At 51.2% G+C, this 15,355-nt stretch overlaps 1 protein-coding gene across 1 annotated transcript in view; it reads right to left on the bottom strand.

Moving 5' to 3' along the window:
* CFAP92 (cilia and flagella associated protein 92 (putative)) overlaps positions 1 to 15,355 on the bottom strand; it is a 43,525-nt gene that overhangs the window by 4,265 nt on the left and 23,905 nt on the right. The window contains 3 exon segments of the mRNA XM_062200089.1: positions 7,526 to 7,817; positions 9,302 to 9,499; positions 12,890 to 13,794. Coding sequence (XP_062056073.1) covers positions 7,526 to 7,817; positions 9,302 to 9,499; positions 12,890 to 13,794 — 1,395 coding nt within the window.

Raw genomic sequence — 15,355 nt, 5'->3', positions numbered from 1 at the left:
CCAGCTGCTCCACTTCCGATCCAGCTCCCTGCTACTGTGCCTGGGAAAGCAGTGGAGAACGGGCCTGACACGGCCATGGCTATTGCAGCCATCTGGGGAGTGAACCAGAGGATGGAACATTGATCGACCTCTCTCTCCGCCCCTCCTCATCTCTAACTTTGCCTTTCAAACAAATTTAAAAAATACACATGCATTTAACGAAATTAGGAAACCAGTGAATAATATGAAGGAGAAAAGAGTTTGGAAAATAACCAAGCAGAAATCTCAGAAAAACTTAGTAACACTAAATAGTAAGTAAAAACAGTTGGAAGCCTTAACTACAGACTAGATTAAGCAGAAAAAAGGGTATCTGAATTTGAAGATAGGAAATATCCAAGTCACAAAAAGCAAAAAAAAAAAATTTAATATAGCCTCTGGCACTTTTGGTACTCTAGTAAATGAATAAATATTTGAATTTTGGGACTCTCAGAAGGGGAAGAAGAGGGGGAGGCATGGACACTTATTCAATCCAACAATACGTGAAAGTTTTCCAGTCACAGGAATGATGTGATGCCTCACAGGGCCCCCAACAGACATGACCAGAAAAGCCCCTCATCAAGACACAGCAACAGGGGCCAGCGCTGTAGACTAACTGGTGGGACCGCCGCCTATAGTGCTGGCATCCCCCATGGGCGCCAGTTCGAGTCCCAGCTGCTCCACTTCCAAACAAGCTCTCTGCTATGGCCTGGGAAAGTAGTAGAAGATGGTCCAAGTCCTTGGGCCCCTGAAGTCACATGGGAAGATCCGGAGGAAGCTCCTGACTCCTGATCAGCACAGCTCTGGCTGTTGCAGACAATTGGGGAATGAACCAGTGGATGGAAGACACTCACTCTCTGCGCCTCTGCCTCTCCTTCTCTCTGTATAACTCTTTCAAATAAATAAATTTAAAAAACAACAAAAAAAGATCTTCCACAACAGAAATTGAAAGAATTTGTCACCACTCGTCCAGCCTTAAAATGATACTTAAAGATGTACTACACACAAAAACAGAGATAATCATCATTATGAAAGATCTGGGGAGTGAACCAGCAGATGGAAGACACCTCCCTCTCTCTCTCCCTCCCCCCCTCCCCCCGCCTCTCCTTCTCTGTGTAATGGGCCAGTGCTGTGGCACAGTTGATTAAAGCCCTGGCCTGCAATGCAGGCATCCCAGATGGGTGCTGGTTCGAGTCCCGGCATCTCCACTTCTGATCCAGCTCTCTGCTGTGGCCTGGGAAAGCAGGGGTCCAAGTCCTTGGGTCCCTGCACCTGTGTGGGAGGCCTGGAGGAGGCTCCTAGTTCTTGGCTTCAGATTGGCACAGCTCTGGCTGTTGCAGCCATTTGGGGAGTGAACCAGCAGATGCAAGATCTCTCACTCTTTCTGGCTCTACATTTCTCTCTTTCAAATAAATAAAACAAATAAATAAAAAGACAACAAAAGTGAGAATTTTTACTACTGCGTGAGAAAAGCACCGGGGCACCTGGAAGGGTGCCCTCACCAGTCCAACCACGCCTTTCTCACCAGAACCCCTGCTTACCGGGGTGGGGATGGGGGCTGGAATGACGACTTGTAAGTTCTGAGAGGAGAAAGGTACGAACCGAGAATAGTGCGCTCAGGAAAACTCTTCTCAACATAGGAGAAATAAGGACGTTCCCTGACAAGCACAAACTGAACTCATCACCAGCAGAGTGGCCGTAGGAAGGACACTGCGGGGAGTCCCACACCAGAAATAGGATCGAGGAGCTTCTTAAGCCTTCCTTATATGAGACACCCAGAGTCTCAAGGCAAAGAGAGACAGTGTTTTGATCAAGGAATCAATTCAGTGAGAAGATATAACAGTAGTAATTACACAGGCATCTAATGCCACAGCACCCAATTTTATACAAAATACATCAACTCTAAATGGAGAAAAGTGTTCTTTCTCATGCAGTAATAGTGGGGAACTTCAACATCCCTGTTTCATAAATGGGCAGGTCGTCCAGACTAAAGTATCAACATAGACACATCAGAGTTAAACTCTACCACAGACAAATGCACTAACAAACATCGGACATTCATCTACCACTACCAAATACAACTCTCATCCCCTAGAACGTTCTCCATAATCAACCGTATATTTGGTCACAAAATTAGTCTCACAAAATTCTTAGGGAACAGTGTGTGGCGTAGCGAGTAGAGCCACCACCTGCAATGCCAGCCTCCCATATGGCTGACAGTTCCTGTCCCGACTGCTCCACTTCCAATCCAGCTCTGTGCTAATGGCCTGAGAAAAGCAGCAGAAGGTGGTCCAAATGTGTGTGCCCTGCCACCCAGGTGGGAGACCTGGAGGAAGCTCCTGGTTCCTGGCTTCAGCCTGGCCCAGCCCTGGCAATGGCAGCCATCTGGTGAGTGAACCAGTGGATGGAAGATCTATCTCAATCTCTGTCTCTCTCTCTCCTGTGTGACTCTGCCTTTCAAATTAAAAAATGTATCTTTAGGCCGGCGCCGTGGCTCACTAGGCTAATCCTCCGCCTTGCGGCGCCGGCACACCGGGTCTAGTCCCGGTCGGGGCACCGGTTCTGTCCCGGCTGCCCCTCTTCCAGGCCAGCTCTCTGCTGTGGCCAGGGAGTGCAGTGGAGGATGGCCCAAGTGCTTGGGCCCTGCACCCCATGGGAGACCAGGATAGGCACCTGGCTCCTGCCATCGGATCAGCGTGGTGTGCCGGCCGCAGCGCGCCAGCCGCGGCAGCCATTGGAGGGTGAACCAACGGCAAAAGGAAGACCTTTCTCTCTGTCTCTCTCTCTCTGTCACTGTCCACTCTGCCTGTCAAAAAGAAAAAAAAAATGTATCTTTAAAAATGTCAGTAGCTACTATATTTTTAAGTGTCTTGAGTCATGTATCATTTATGACCACAATGGAATAAAGCTAACAACAAAACGAACTTTAGGAATCATACAAATACACACAGAGTGAGCAACATGATAATCAGTGGAAGTTGAAGGAATCACAAAATTTTTAAATTTCTTGAAATGACAACAGACATGCAACATAGCCAAACTTATGAGGTTTAGCAAAAGCAGTACCCAGAAAGTTTACAGTAATAAGCACCTACATTTAAAAAAATTTCCCATTAACTACCTAAATGATACATCTCAAGGAGCTGGAACAGTAACAAAACCAAACCTCAAATTAGTGGGAGGAAAGAAAAACAAGGATCAGAGCAAAATTTTAAATAAAGAGAAATTAATGAATAGTTTTTTAAAAAATAAAATTGAGAAATCTTTTTTTTTTTTTTTTTAATTTGACAGAGTTAGACAATGAGAGAGACAGAGAGAAAGGTCTTCCTTCCATTGGTTCACCTCCCAAATGGCCGCCACGGCTGGAGCTACACCGATCCGAAACCAGGAGCCAGGCGCCTCCTGCTGGTCTCCCATGCGGGTGCAGGGGCCCAAGCACCTGGGCCAGCCTCCATTGCCCTCCTGGGACACAGCTGGGAGCTGGACTGGAAGAGGGGCAACCAGGACTAGAACCTGGCGCCCATATGGGATGCTGGCACCACAGGCAGAGGATTAACCAAGTGAGCCACGGCGCCGGCCTGAGAAATCTTTATCTGGATTAACCAAGAAAAAAAAAAAAGAAAGCTCAGATAACTAAGATGAGAGATGAAAAAGGAGTTATTACCACTGATGTCATAGAAACCCAAAGGATCAGGACCGGTGTTCTGGCATAGTGGGTAAAGCTGCTGCCTGCAGAGCCAACACGGCTGCTCCACTTCTGATCCAGCTCTCTGCTATGGCCTGGGAAAGCAGTAGAAGATGGCCCAAGTCCCTGGGCCGCTGCACCCACATGGGAGACCTGGAAGAAGCTCCTGGCTTCGGATCGGCGCAGCTCCGGCTGTTGCAGCCAATTGGGGAGTGAAGGAGCGGATGGAAGATGGAAGATCTCTATCTCCTCTCTCCCCCTCCCTCCCTCTTCCTTCCCCCTCCCCATTCCTCCCCCTCCACTTCCCTCTCCCTCTCTCCTTCCCTCCCTCTCCCTCCCTCCCTCTCTCTCTCTCTCCCTCACTCCCTCTCTCTCTGCCTCTCTCTCTGCCTCTCTCTCTCTCCCTCTCCTCTCTGTAACTCTGACTTTCAAATAAATAAATAAATCTTTAAAAAAAAAAAAAAAGTCGGCCAGCGCCGCGGCTCACTAGGCTAATCCTCCACCTTGCGGCGCCGGCACACCGGGTTCTAGTCCCGGTCGGGGCACCGATCCTGTCCCGGTTGCCCCTCTTCCAGGCCAGCTCTCTGCTGTGGCCAGGGAGTGCAGTGGAGGATGACCCAAGTGCTTGGGCCCTGCACCCCATGGGAGACCAGGATAGGCACCTGGCTTCTGCCATCGGAACAGCGTGGTGCGCCGGCCGCAGCGCGCTACCGCGGCGGCCATTGGAGGGTGAACCAACGGCAAAAGGAAGACCTTTCTCTCTGTCTCTCTCTCTCTCACTGTCCACTCTGCCTGTAAAAAAAAAAAAAAAAAAAGTCTTCCGACGAAGAATCCAGGACCAGATGCTTCACTGTTGAGTTCCAGCAAACTTTCCAAGAATTAACACCAATCCTCAAACAATTCCAAAAAATACCAAGGGAGGGAACCTTTCCCAACTCCTGTCCACAAGGTCAACATTACCTCTGCCAAAACCAAACTAGGACACTACAGAAAACTATGGCCAGTAGCTCTGATGAACATGAACGTAAAATCCTCAAAAAAGGACCAATGGAACCTAACAGCATATTAAAAAGATTATTCACCAGGATCAGGTGGATTTATCCCAAGGCTGTGAGGATAGCTCACCATATGGAAATAAAATGTTACAGAATACATCAGCAGAGTGAAGCATAAAAATCACCAGCTGTTGAAAACGCTCTAGAAAATATCCAACATCCATTGATGATTAAAGTCCCGAGTAATTTTTTACACAGTGGGATCATATACCAACAAAATAAAGGCTATATATGACAAACCCACAGCCAACATCATACTTCATAGGGAAAAGCTGAAAGCATTTGTCTCAGTTCTGGAGCTACAAAAAGACATACACAGCTCTAACTCAATAGAATAGAAGGCTTTGCACCAGAGCAAGTGCGCAAGAAAAATAAAAGGCACATAAATGGGGAAGAAGTCAAAGTATCTGCCTGCAGATGTGTGATTCTGTGTGGGGAAAAAAAAAAAAAAAAAAAAAAAAAAAAAAAAAACCTCAAGACTTCCCCCAAAAGACTTTGAGAAAAAATCAGTATTGTATGTACAAAATCAACATTCAAAAGCAGTAGCATTTTTATACACAAGTAATGAACTCATTTAGAAAAATTCCTAAAACAGGCCCATTCACAATAACTACAAAAAATAACAAAATTACCTAGGATAATTTGAACAAAGGAGGAGAGAAACCTCAACAATGAAAATCAATCACCAATAGAATAAACTGAAGAAGGCATTTTTTTTTTTTTAATTTGACAGGTAGAGTCATAGACAGTGAGAAAGAGAGACAGAGAGAAAGGTCTTCCTTCCATTGGTTCACTCCCCAAATGGCCACTACAGCCGGTGCTGCGCCGATCTGAAGCCAGGAACCAGGTGTTTTTTCCTGGTCTCTCATGCGGGTGCAGGGCTTAGGCCATCCTCCACTGCCCTCCTGGGCCACAGAAGAGAGCTGGACTGGAAGAGGAGCAACTGGGACTAGAACACAGTGCCCATATGGGATGCCAGGCAGAGGATTAACCAAGTGAGCCACGGCGCTGCCCCCAAAGAAGGCACTTTTAAAAAATGTTAAGACCTCCCCTGTTTCTGGATTGGAAGAACTGATTTTTTTTTCTTTTTAATGCAGGCAAGGATGTGGGGAGAAAGGGAAACAGAGAGTGTTGGCAGGAATGTAAATTAGGACACGCATTGTGGAGAATGGTAGCGAAGTTCCTCCAAAAACTACCACAGACCTAACACGTCATCCGGCCATGCCACCTCCTCGGCATCTATCCGAAGGAAATGAAATCAGTGTCTCAAAGAGAATCGCACACTCCCATGTCTAATGCAGCACAACACACAAGATACGGGATCAGCCGCGACGCCCACCAGCAGGTGAATGGAAGAAGAAAACGTGGCACATATAGTCTGTTAGTCATCAGAACGATATCATTTGCAGCAACGTGGACGGAACTGGGGGCTGGCATGTTAAGGGAAGTAAGGTGGACACAAAGAGATTTCACACGTTCTCTCTCATATGGACGCTGAAGTGGGAAGAAGGCCCCTCTGTGAGTGCTGGAGGCTGGGAAAGCTGGAGGAGAGAGAGAGAGGCCAGGGCGCCTGGGCAGTGGGCGCTGAAACACAGCTGGACAGGAGTCAGTGCCAGCCCTGTGCCTGCAGTTCACGGTACCGCGCGTTCTGAAGCAGAAGACGGGAGCTCAGAGGCCCCAACAGCATGGAGACAAGGAGGTGGAGCCGCCTGCTTCAGTCTGGACACAGCATACATTGCCTGCATAGCCACTGCACCCACAGCTATTTATGGATTCCGAGAGTGCTTTAGGGAGATGGAAACACTAACCTAATTTGGTCCTGGCATAATGTCGATGGGCACATGTTCTCAAATGACCACACTGTGCTCCATACGTGTGTACAAGTAATATTAGAGCATAAAAAGTGCTAACAAATAAATGAGATTAACCCATGCATGAATGTGTCTGCTTGTACATATGTAATGGAGCGAGGAGGTGGGAGGAGGAATATGCTGACTATTGCTGGACTTTCTAACAGGCACATACTTAGGTCTTGCTCTATAGTTTCTAAGAAATTTAAGGCAAATGACAACCAGAACTCAGTGCCTAGTGCCCTTTGCTGAATGTGGCCAGGGATGCACACAGCAAAGGTCACGTCTTGAGTACGAGCATTACTGACAGGAGAGAATAAAAAGGAAGTCGCAGAAAGAACTAAAGTAAGTTTTTAAGTATAAAAATGAAAGTTGAAGTACATGAATCAGAAAGACACAAAAAACAAGACGGGGAAACCCAAAACTGGTCCTTTTTAAAGATGAAAAACTGCTCTCTGTGTCCCACAGAGAAGGGACCGCCCCGGCTGGCAGGGGGCTGCTGTTTTCAATGAAGACTGGGGGCAGGGAGTGCGGCTGGGCCAACAGCGCCGCTGCCATGACCACGCAGCACCAGCTTCCCTCACCTCACTGTTCTCATCCTCTCTCCTCCCCTGGTCTCAAAGACTGGATTCTTTGCTGTGTTGCTGCCCCTGCCCCCCGCCCCCCTGCCCTCAGCGGCTTAAGCAGGATGTTCTGCACCAGCCTGACAGTCCCCGACACCAACCCCGGGAGCAGCCGTGCGGGTCACAGCCCTAACATCCTTCCGAGCTCCCAGGAATGGCCTCGTAAGCCAGAGCCAGGACAAGATGCTTCCGGCACGGCTCTGTACCCTGCACTTCTTGCCCATCCAGCCTGGTGCCCCAGGCCCGGGGTCTCGGGGTCCGGGGGACCCTGACACCGCCGGCGGGGAGAAGGCCCACCTGGATCAGGCTGTGCTGGCCTCTGTTCTTGAGTACCGTGTTCCGCCACCGCAGGTACTTCTCCTGGTGGGCGTGGATCTCGTCGGGGAGGGTGGAGGTCCGACTTCGCAAGTCCTCGAGATTGGGGCTGGGCTCAAGGGGTACGGCCGACAGTGTTTCCTCCGAAAGTTCTTCCTGCGAGATGGGGATCCCGAACTCTTGGCTCAGGTCTTTGATCATGGCGGAGGACGGCAGCAGGTCTCCCACAATCACCTCCCTGAGCCTAGTGCTGCTGTAGCAGATGTCGTGGATCCTGGAACGGAGAAGCACCACCCACTCAGCTCACCTGCCTGCAACAAGGTACACGGCCCTGTGTGACAGCAGGAGAAATCACCAAGGTGCCACACAGCTGGTGCCGGCTCACAGAGCGCAATGGGGACCTCGGACTCCAGCTGACGAGCCTGGACTCCCAGCAGATGCCCCTTTCCCCGGCTTCCCTCTGGGCCCCAGAAGCCAAGGCCACTCCCACCTGCTCCTCGATTTTCACCTGCCCCACCCCCACCACACTGTGAGCAGTGTGGACCTTGGAGCCTCCTGTGCACACGGCCTCATCGCCCGAGGACTGCCCCTTGGTGCCCTCCCCGGGCCTGGCGTGCACTGCGTTTGGGGCCACTGACGCTGTCCAGGTTACCAGCTCTGGGTCTGCCTGCTGCTCACAGACTCCGCCTGTCACTGTCTGAGGGACCCGGCCTGCCCCTTGGCCTTTCCCAGCTTGGCTTCCTCCCCTCTCAGACAGGCACAAAGCCATCCTTGCCCTGGCCCCCTGGGATGCAGCAAGCGCCTTGGCTGGGCGGGAGAGGGGTCCACCTCCTCCAGCTGAGGTCAAGGCTCTGGGGAGCCACCTGCGACAGCCACCCCCCCCAACACCCTGATTGGGGCTGCCGCCCCCATGTTGGGGTTGTGGCTACGGGGCTGCCGCCCCCGTGTTGGGGTTGTGGCTACAGCTGCCTATGCCCTGGGCAGAGCTGGGGGGAGGGGAGTAAGCGCTGCCCTCCCAGCCCTGACCGGCTGCTTCCACTCTGCCACTCCTCTTCCCGTGGGCACACATTCAACAAGCACCAGCCAGGGATCTCTGGGGAGCGGCTGCTGGCTCTGCAAACGCAGATAAAGCTTGCACCTCCCTCCCCTATCTGTCCTGTACCCTGATGGATGCCCTCTGGCTGTTCCTCAAGGTCAACCTTTCCTGCCTTCCTGGATCCCCTGCACTGCACACACCCACAGGTCCCTTTTCTGTGGGCCCTCTGCTCCCTCAGCCCTGCTGCAGCCAGTGCCGGTCAGGGACCACTCCACAAAGGGTCGGTGGGACCATCAGGCCACGGCATGCGCTGGAGCCCTCAGCCTTGTGGGCCACAGCCAGGGACTCACATGCTGTGCCCGGCGCCTGCTCCGAAGCTTTCCAAGAAATGAATGGGGAGGGCGGGCAGCTGGGGCTTAGGAAGGACCCAGGGGACTCGCAGCCAGTGGGAGTGGAGCTGGGCTGGCCTGGCTAGTGAGCCCTCCAGCATTGGCCCTGCTGTCTGGGGAGGTAGGTTTTTAACCCTGCCCCTCCTCGGGCTATTTGCCCAGGCCAGCAGACAGGGCAGTCACAAGCCTGCGTGGGAGTGACCAGGTCTGCTCTTGCAGTGATCAGAGAGTGCCTAGAACTGCGGGATGCTGGCCAGGCCTGCACGCTGGCCGCGTCCACTGCCTGCATAGGGAGTACCGTCCTTCTCTAGCCCACGCGCCCGCAGGGCTCACCTGGCCAGCGCCCGGAAAACGCTCCTGGGCACCTGGTGGCGCACATAGAGCGCCGCCTGCCGCATGAGCAGTGACACGGGCTTGAAGAGGTGCACCTGGCACAGCAGGGTGTCCAGGTCCCCATAGAGGCGGTGACGGAAGCGCAGCTCCGAGTTGTACAGCACCTTGTACTTGCCCTTCTCCGACTCCTCGGGGATCCTGCAAGACAAGATCGCACCTCGCGCTGCAGCTTCGGGGCACTGGGGGCCTCCGCTGTCTGCCAGAGCCGCTATGCTGTGCTGAGAAGACAAACCAGAGGCAGATCGTGCGGTAAATGCCGTCAGGTAGAGAACACCTTTCAGAGCCTGAGGTCCGGAAGTGAGTTTGTGGGTGACGGAAACGCTGGAGCCGGCCTGGCCCGCTGCTCGCCACCCCGCCCCCACCCAGCCCTGGCACTCACCCTGTGCGTTGTGGCCACCATCCCTGCAGGGCTGCTGCACACACCCTTCCCATACCACGTTGGGCTGTCTCTACTTAGCATACTTAAAAAATATATATTTTATTTATTTATTTGAGAGGTAGAGTTACAGAGAGGCAGAAAGAGAAAGGTCTTCCATCTGCTGGTTCGCTCCCTAAATGGCTGCTATGGCCCGGAGTTGGACCAATCTGAAACCAGAAGCGTCTTCCATGTGGGAGACTCGGCTGCAGGGGCCCAAGCACCTGGGCCATCTTCCTCTACCTTCCCAGGCCATAGCAGGGAGCTGGAGTGGAAGAGGAACAGCTGGGGTGCCGAGTGGGATGCTGGCAATGTCGGCAGAGGCTTAGCCCATGATGCCACAGCGCCAGCCTCTACTTAGCATAATTATCCCAAGGTTCAAACATGGGGTTCGATGTTTCAATTTTTCATTCCTTTTACTTCCCAATAATATTCCCTTGCATCTACATATCACACTTTGTTTATCCACTCAGCACCCACTGCACTTGGGGTTGTCTCCACCTACTATAAATACGACTGTCCCGAACATTCACATTCACGCTCAGCGTGGACCTGTGCTTTCCCTTCTCTTGGGTGTAACTCTAGGAGTGAGATTTCCAGGTCATAAGGTGAGTCTGTCTTCAGTCAACTGCCAGACTCTGTTCCAGGCCAAGTGGCTGCACCTACATTCACCCAGCAGTGAGTGACAGTTTGAATTTCGCCACTGTCTTGTCAACACTTATTATTATCTGACTTGGTAGTTCCAGCCAGCTCTCAGACATCTCACTGCAGAAAATTCACCTACTCAAAGTGTATGGTTCAGTAGTTTTAGTGTATTTATTCCCCTCAGATTTGCAACATTGTAGAAATCACATGTTAAGGCTGGGGGCTTCAGATCATGCAGTATACATTGACTTGGAGACTGAATTCAAGTGTATCATCAATCAGTTAACCCTGCCACCTAAACATATTTCAAAATAACCTGAGAGTAGGCTGGTGCCGCGGCTCACTAGGCTAATCCTCCACCTGAGGCACCGGCACACCTGGTCGGGGCACTGGATTCTGTCCCGGTTGCCCCTCTTCCAGGCCAGCTCTCTGCTGTGGCCCGGGAGGTCAGTGGAGGATGGCCCAGGTCCTTGGGCCCTGCACCCGCATGGGAGACCAGGAAGAAGTACCTGACTCCTGGCTTTGGATCAGCGCGATGCGCCGGCTGCAGCGGCCATTGGAGGGTGAACCAACGGAAAAGGAAGACCTTTCTCTCTGTCTCTCTCTCTGTCCACTCTGCCTGTCAAAATAAATAAAATAAAATAAAATAAAATAACCTGAGGGTTGAAAAAGAAATTGTAATGGAAATTATGTATTTTTGAACTAATAATGAAAATACATAGCATCTGAATTTAGGAGATGAAGTTAAAGCATGACCTAAGAGGGAAATTTATAGCTTTACTGCTTATATTAGACATTTTTTTAAAAAGGCCTGAAAACGAATGAGTCCATCCTAAGTCACATTGTTGGCCTCTTTGGCAGAGCCGGCCTCCAGCCTATGACCGCAGGTGTGGTCATCCCACCCTAAGATGCAGGCGGGCAGTCCATCACCATCCTAGACACATACTCAGATCAGCTGTGACAGAGATCACCTCCCAGGAGCAGAGGGCAAAGGCTCGTCTCCCCTCGAGCCAAACTCTTCACTACACACCAGAAATTCAACCTTTCAAAGTGCACAGCTGTTTGTAGTACATTCACAAGGCGCAGCAACTGCAAACGGTGCAATTCTAGAACATTCCGACCTCCAGAAATAAACTCTTTACCGCTTACCCACCCTTGCCTCTTGCACAGGTTCTTGGCAACAACTGATATCCTCTCTACTTACACATTTACCTATTCTGGATGTTGAATAGAAACAGAATCACACGACCTGTGGCCTTTCTTTCAGTATAACATTTTCAAAGTTTACCCAGGTTGATCAGTATTCCATTTTTTTATAAATGAGTAACATTCTATCTCATGTCTATAACTAATATTGTTTAACCAGTTCATGGACATGTGGGTCCTTTCCTCCTCCTCTTTTTTTATTATTCATGGTGCTGCTATGAATACTGGTATACAGGATTTTGTGTGGACTTAGGTTTTCAGTTCTCCGGGGCAGAGAACATGACATCAGGCCAGCTTCTCCCTGGTGCTTCTTGGCCCAACAGCACAGCAGGACTGCAGCGTCCTCCTGGGTGGACAGACTTAACTTCTGCATGGGGGCCGGTGCTGTGGTGCAGTGGGCTAAGCCTCTGCCTGGTGGCATCAGCATCCCATGTGGACACAGGTTCTAGTCCTGGCTGCTCCTCTTCCTATCCAGCTCTCTGCTATGGCCTGGGAAAGCAGTAGAAGACGGCCCAAGTCCCTGGGTCCCTGCACCCACGTGGGAGACCTGGAAGAAGCTCCTGGCTTTGGATCAGCCAACGTCTATCCTTTGTGCCCATCTGAGGAGTGAATCAATGGATGGAAGACATTTTTCTCTGTTTCTCGTTCTAACTCTACCTCTCAAATAGATAAAATTTCTACTAAAAACAAAACAAAACAACAACAAAACCCCTTCTGCTTCCCTGCCATCAACATCTAGGGCCTGGGGCACCTGCACTCTGAGAGCAGAGGGGCCCTCCAGAGGAAACGAGGGAGACTCTATTTGTCCAAACTAAGACACCTGCCAACTGCAGAGGCAGAGAATTATTGCCAAGCGGCCACCCCGGCTCCCCTGCAGGCATCTGGGAAACAGCAGCTGCCCGCAGCCTAGAGGGCCCTGTTCCTTCCAAAGAATCCCAGTCGTCTTCCTGGGGCTGAGCCGCAGCAGAATAGAGAGAGCTCTGCTCCCTTGTGGCTGAGGTGGCCCTGGGCTCTGGATGGCAGACCCTCACATTCCTCACCTCCACCAAAGGCAATCCCCTCTCCCTGTCCCCCAGCCCACTCACTGAGCCTTGGGAAAATCCCTGATCAAACACCAGAACGGAGCTAACTTCTCCCCCACAGCTGATGACACCGATCCTGGACTGGCTTCAAGAGCCCTCTCCACTCACCTCCACCCCCACCCCACCGCCCAGCCCCATCCACCTATCACCTTTATGCAGAATGCAAAACCAGCCACCTACCAGTGCTGAAGGCCCTCCCAGAGCCGCCTCAGGCCTTGGTCAGCCAAGCCTTCCAGGACAAAGAGGTCGATCTCCCCATCCAGCAGGTGGAAGCCGGTGAGCACATCCAGGTGTTGCTGCTCCTGGATCTTCACCCGCACCTTGAAGGCCGACAGGATCTGCTGGATGTTCTTGATGGGGTAAGAGCCCAGGTCCAGCGCCTTGGCGTTGACCATGGTGATGTCTTCCAGCAGGCTGTGCAGGAGGAACAGCTTCTTGTGGTCCAGCAGTATGACGATGCGGCCAAACGGGGAGCCTAGGAGGTCCAGGTCGGAGGCTTTGGCCCCAGCCTTCAGTGGCACTGTGATGTCCACCCGAAGCTTCAGCTGCGATTCAGCATCCAGGTAGTTGCCCATGGGCATTGGGCCATGGTGGAGGCCATCTTTGGGGACCCGGAACCCCCCAACCTTCCTGAGGCTACTGTCTTCCCTGGGGTCTATGAGCTTGGGTTCACAGCTGTGGATAGGGACATCCAGGTCCAAGAACTTGTGGCCCAGAAGGAGGTCAGCAAAACTGACCCGGGCAACCCCGTAAGGGTCCCACATCTTCTTCTGGGACTCAAATGGGTTGTCCTCTGTCTCTCTAGGGGATATTATGGAAGGCAGGTTGAGGTACAAATCCAGGGGGTCCTCCCCAAACACACTGGGCTTCTGCGAATAGTCTTCCGACTTCCGGTCCCGGTCATGAACTTCCACCACCATGGGGGGGCCTTCCAGGTATTCCCTCAGGTCACTGGGGTGCATCGCCCCGAGGAAGACGACGTTGATATCCTGGAAATGAATGTGGGTTGCATGGGGTTCCCCCTCGGTCGTGTGGATCGGAGTGTTGTGGAACTGGTACCTGCAGTACACAGGCATACACAGCCTCTACGAGAGAGCAGGGTGACAGCCGGTCACCTGGCTGTGGCTGCAGCCACTCCGCTCCCCCAGGAAGTGAGGCTCCCGAGGAGGAGTGCAAATCCCAGGGCCACACTCACTGCCTGTGGCCCTGGGAGCCTGAGCGCCCCATCTGCAGAAGGCCCCCAGGAGTGCCCACAGTGCAAGGTCACTGTCAGGACGGCATTGCGCAGGTGGCAGGAGGGGCTGGCGGGACACAAGGGCTCAATTCATAGGCGTTAGTATTGTTGGGAGGGCCGCACAGACAGGTCTCATGTCCTCCCACACCTGGGCGAGGGTACTTCAGAAACTTCATAGGGAACGGAATTAAAGGAGAAGTTAATTTTCGTGCCGACAAAACCCTGAAACACATAGTTTTTCCATAATAATCATTTCCCAAATGCTTTTTGAAGACTCCTTATATTTCTATATACCAGTACAGTTTAAAGTAGAATTTTAGACTATAATTTACGTTAGCATAAAAACAGAAAATACTTATGAAGAAATTAAATATAACTGACAACTAAAAATAATGCAGAGGGAAATTAAAGCAGCTCTAAATAGAGAAATATAGCATTTTGTGGTAAAAAAAAAACACATCACAGAGGTAACACTAAAGCTAAAATTATAGTGAATCTTCTGCAAGAAAGCATAGGAGAAGGTCTTCATGAACTTGGGGTGAGAAAAAATTTAATTTGATCTAATAAGGATGATCAATAGAAAAAGTTGATAAGCCAGCTCTCATCAAAAACACTACTAAAAAAACTAAAGCCAAGTCCCACACTGGTAGAAAATATTTATGGGGGGCCCGGCGCTATGGCGTAGCAGGTAAAGCCACTGCCTGAAGTGTTGGCATCCCATGTGGGTGCCAGTTCGAGTCCCAGCTGCTCCACTTCCGATCCAGCTCTCTGCTACGGCCTGGGAAAGCAGAAGAAGATGGCCCAAGTCCTTGGGCCCCTGCACCCACGTGGGAGACCAAGATGATGCTCCTGGCTCCTGGCTTCGGATTGGCCCAACTCCAGGGTTGTGGCCACCTAGGGAGTGAACCAGTAGATGGAAGATCTCTCTCTCTCTCTCTCTGCCTCTCCTTCTCTCTCTGTGTAACTCTGACTTTCAAATCAATAAATAAATCTTTGAAAAAAATATTTATGGGGCTGGCACTAATGTACCGGGTAAAGCTGCTGTTGCAGTGCCGGCATCCCATATGGGCGCCAGTTCAAATCCTGGTTGTTCCTCTTCCAATCCAGCTCTCTGCTGTGGCCTGGGAAAGCAGAAGATGGTTCAAGTCCTTGGGCCCCTGCACCCACATGGGAGGCCCGGGGAAGGCTCCTGGCTTCAGATGGGCACAGCTCCAGCCATTGCATCCATTTGGGGCATGAACCAGTATATCGAAGACCTCACTCCCTCTGCCTCTCTGTAACTCTGCCTTTCAAATAAATAAATCTTTAAAAAATAATAAATAAAAAAGGCTGTCAAAAAGGTATTTTTAAAAACCCATACATTGATTGTCCAGAGTTTCTGAAGTCTAGCAGTCAGAAATCAGGCTGTTGGC

The sequence above is a fragment of the Lepus europaeus genome, chromosome 9 (genome assembly GCF_033115175.1).
Source record: "Lepus europaeus isolate LE1 chromosome 9, mLepTim1.pri, whole genome shotgun sequence".
Taxonomy (NCBI): domain Eukaryota; kingdom Metazoa; phylum Chordata; class Mammalia; order Lagomorpha; family Leporidae; genus Lepus; species Lepus europaeus.
Note: the sequence above shows the minus strand (reverse complement) of the source record. Positions and strands in the feature narration are given on the sequence as shown.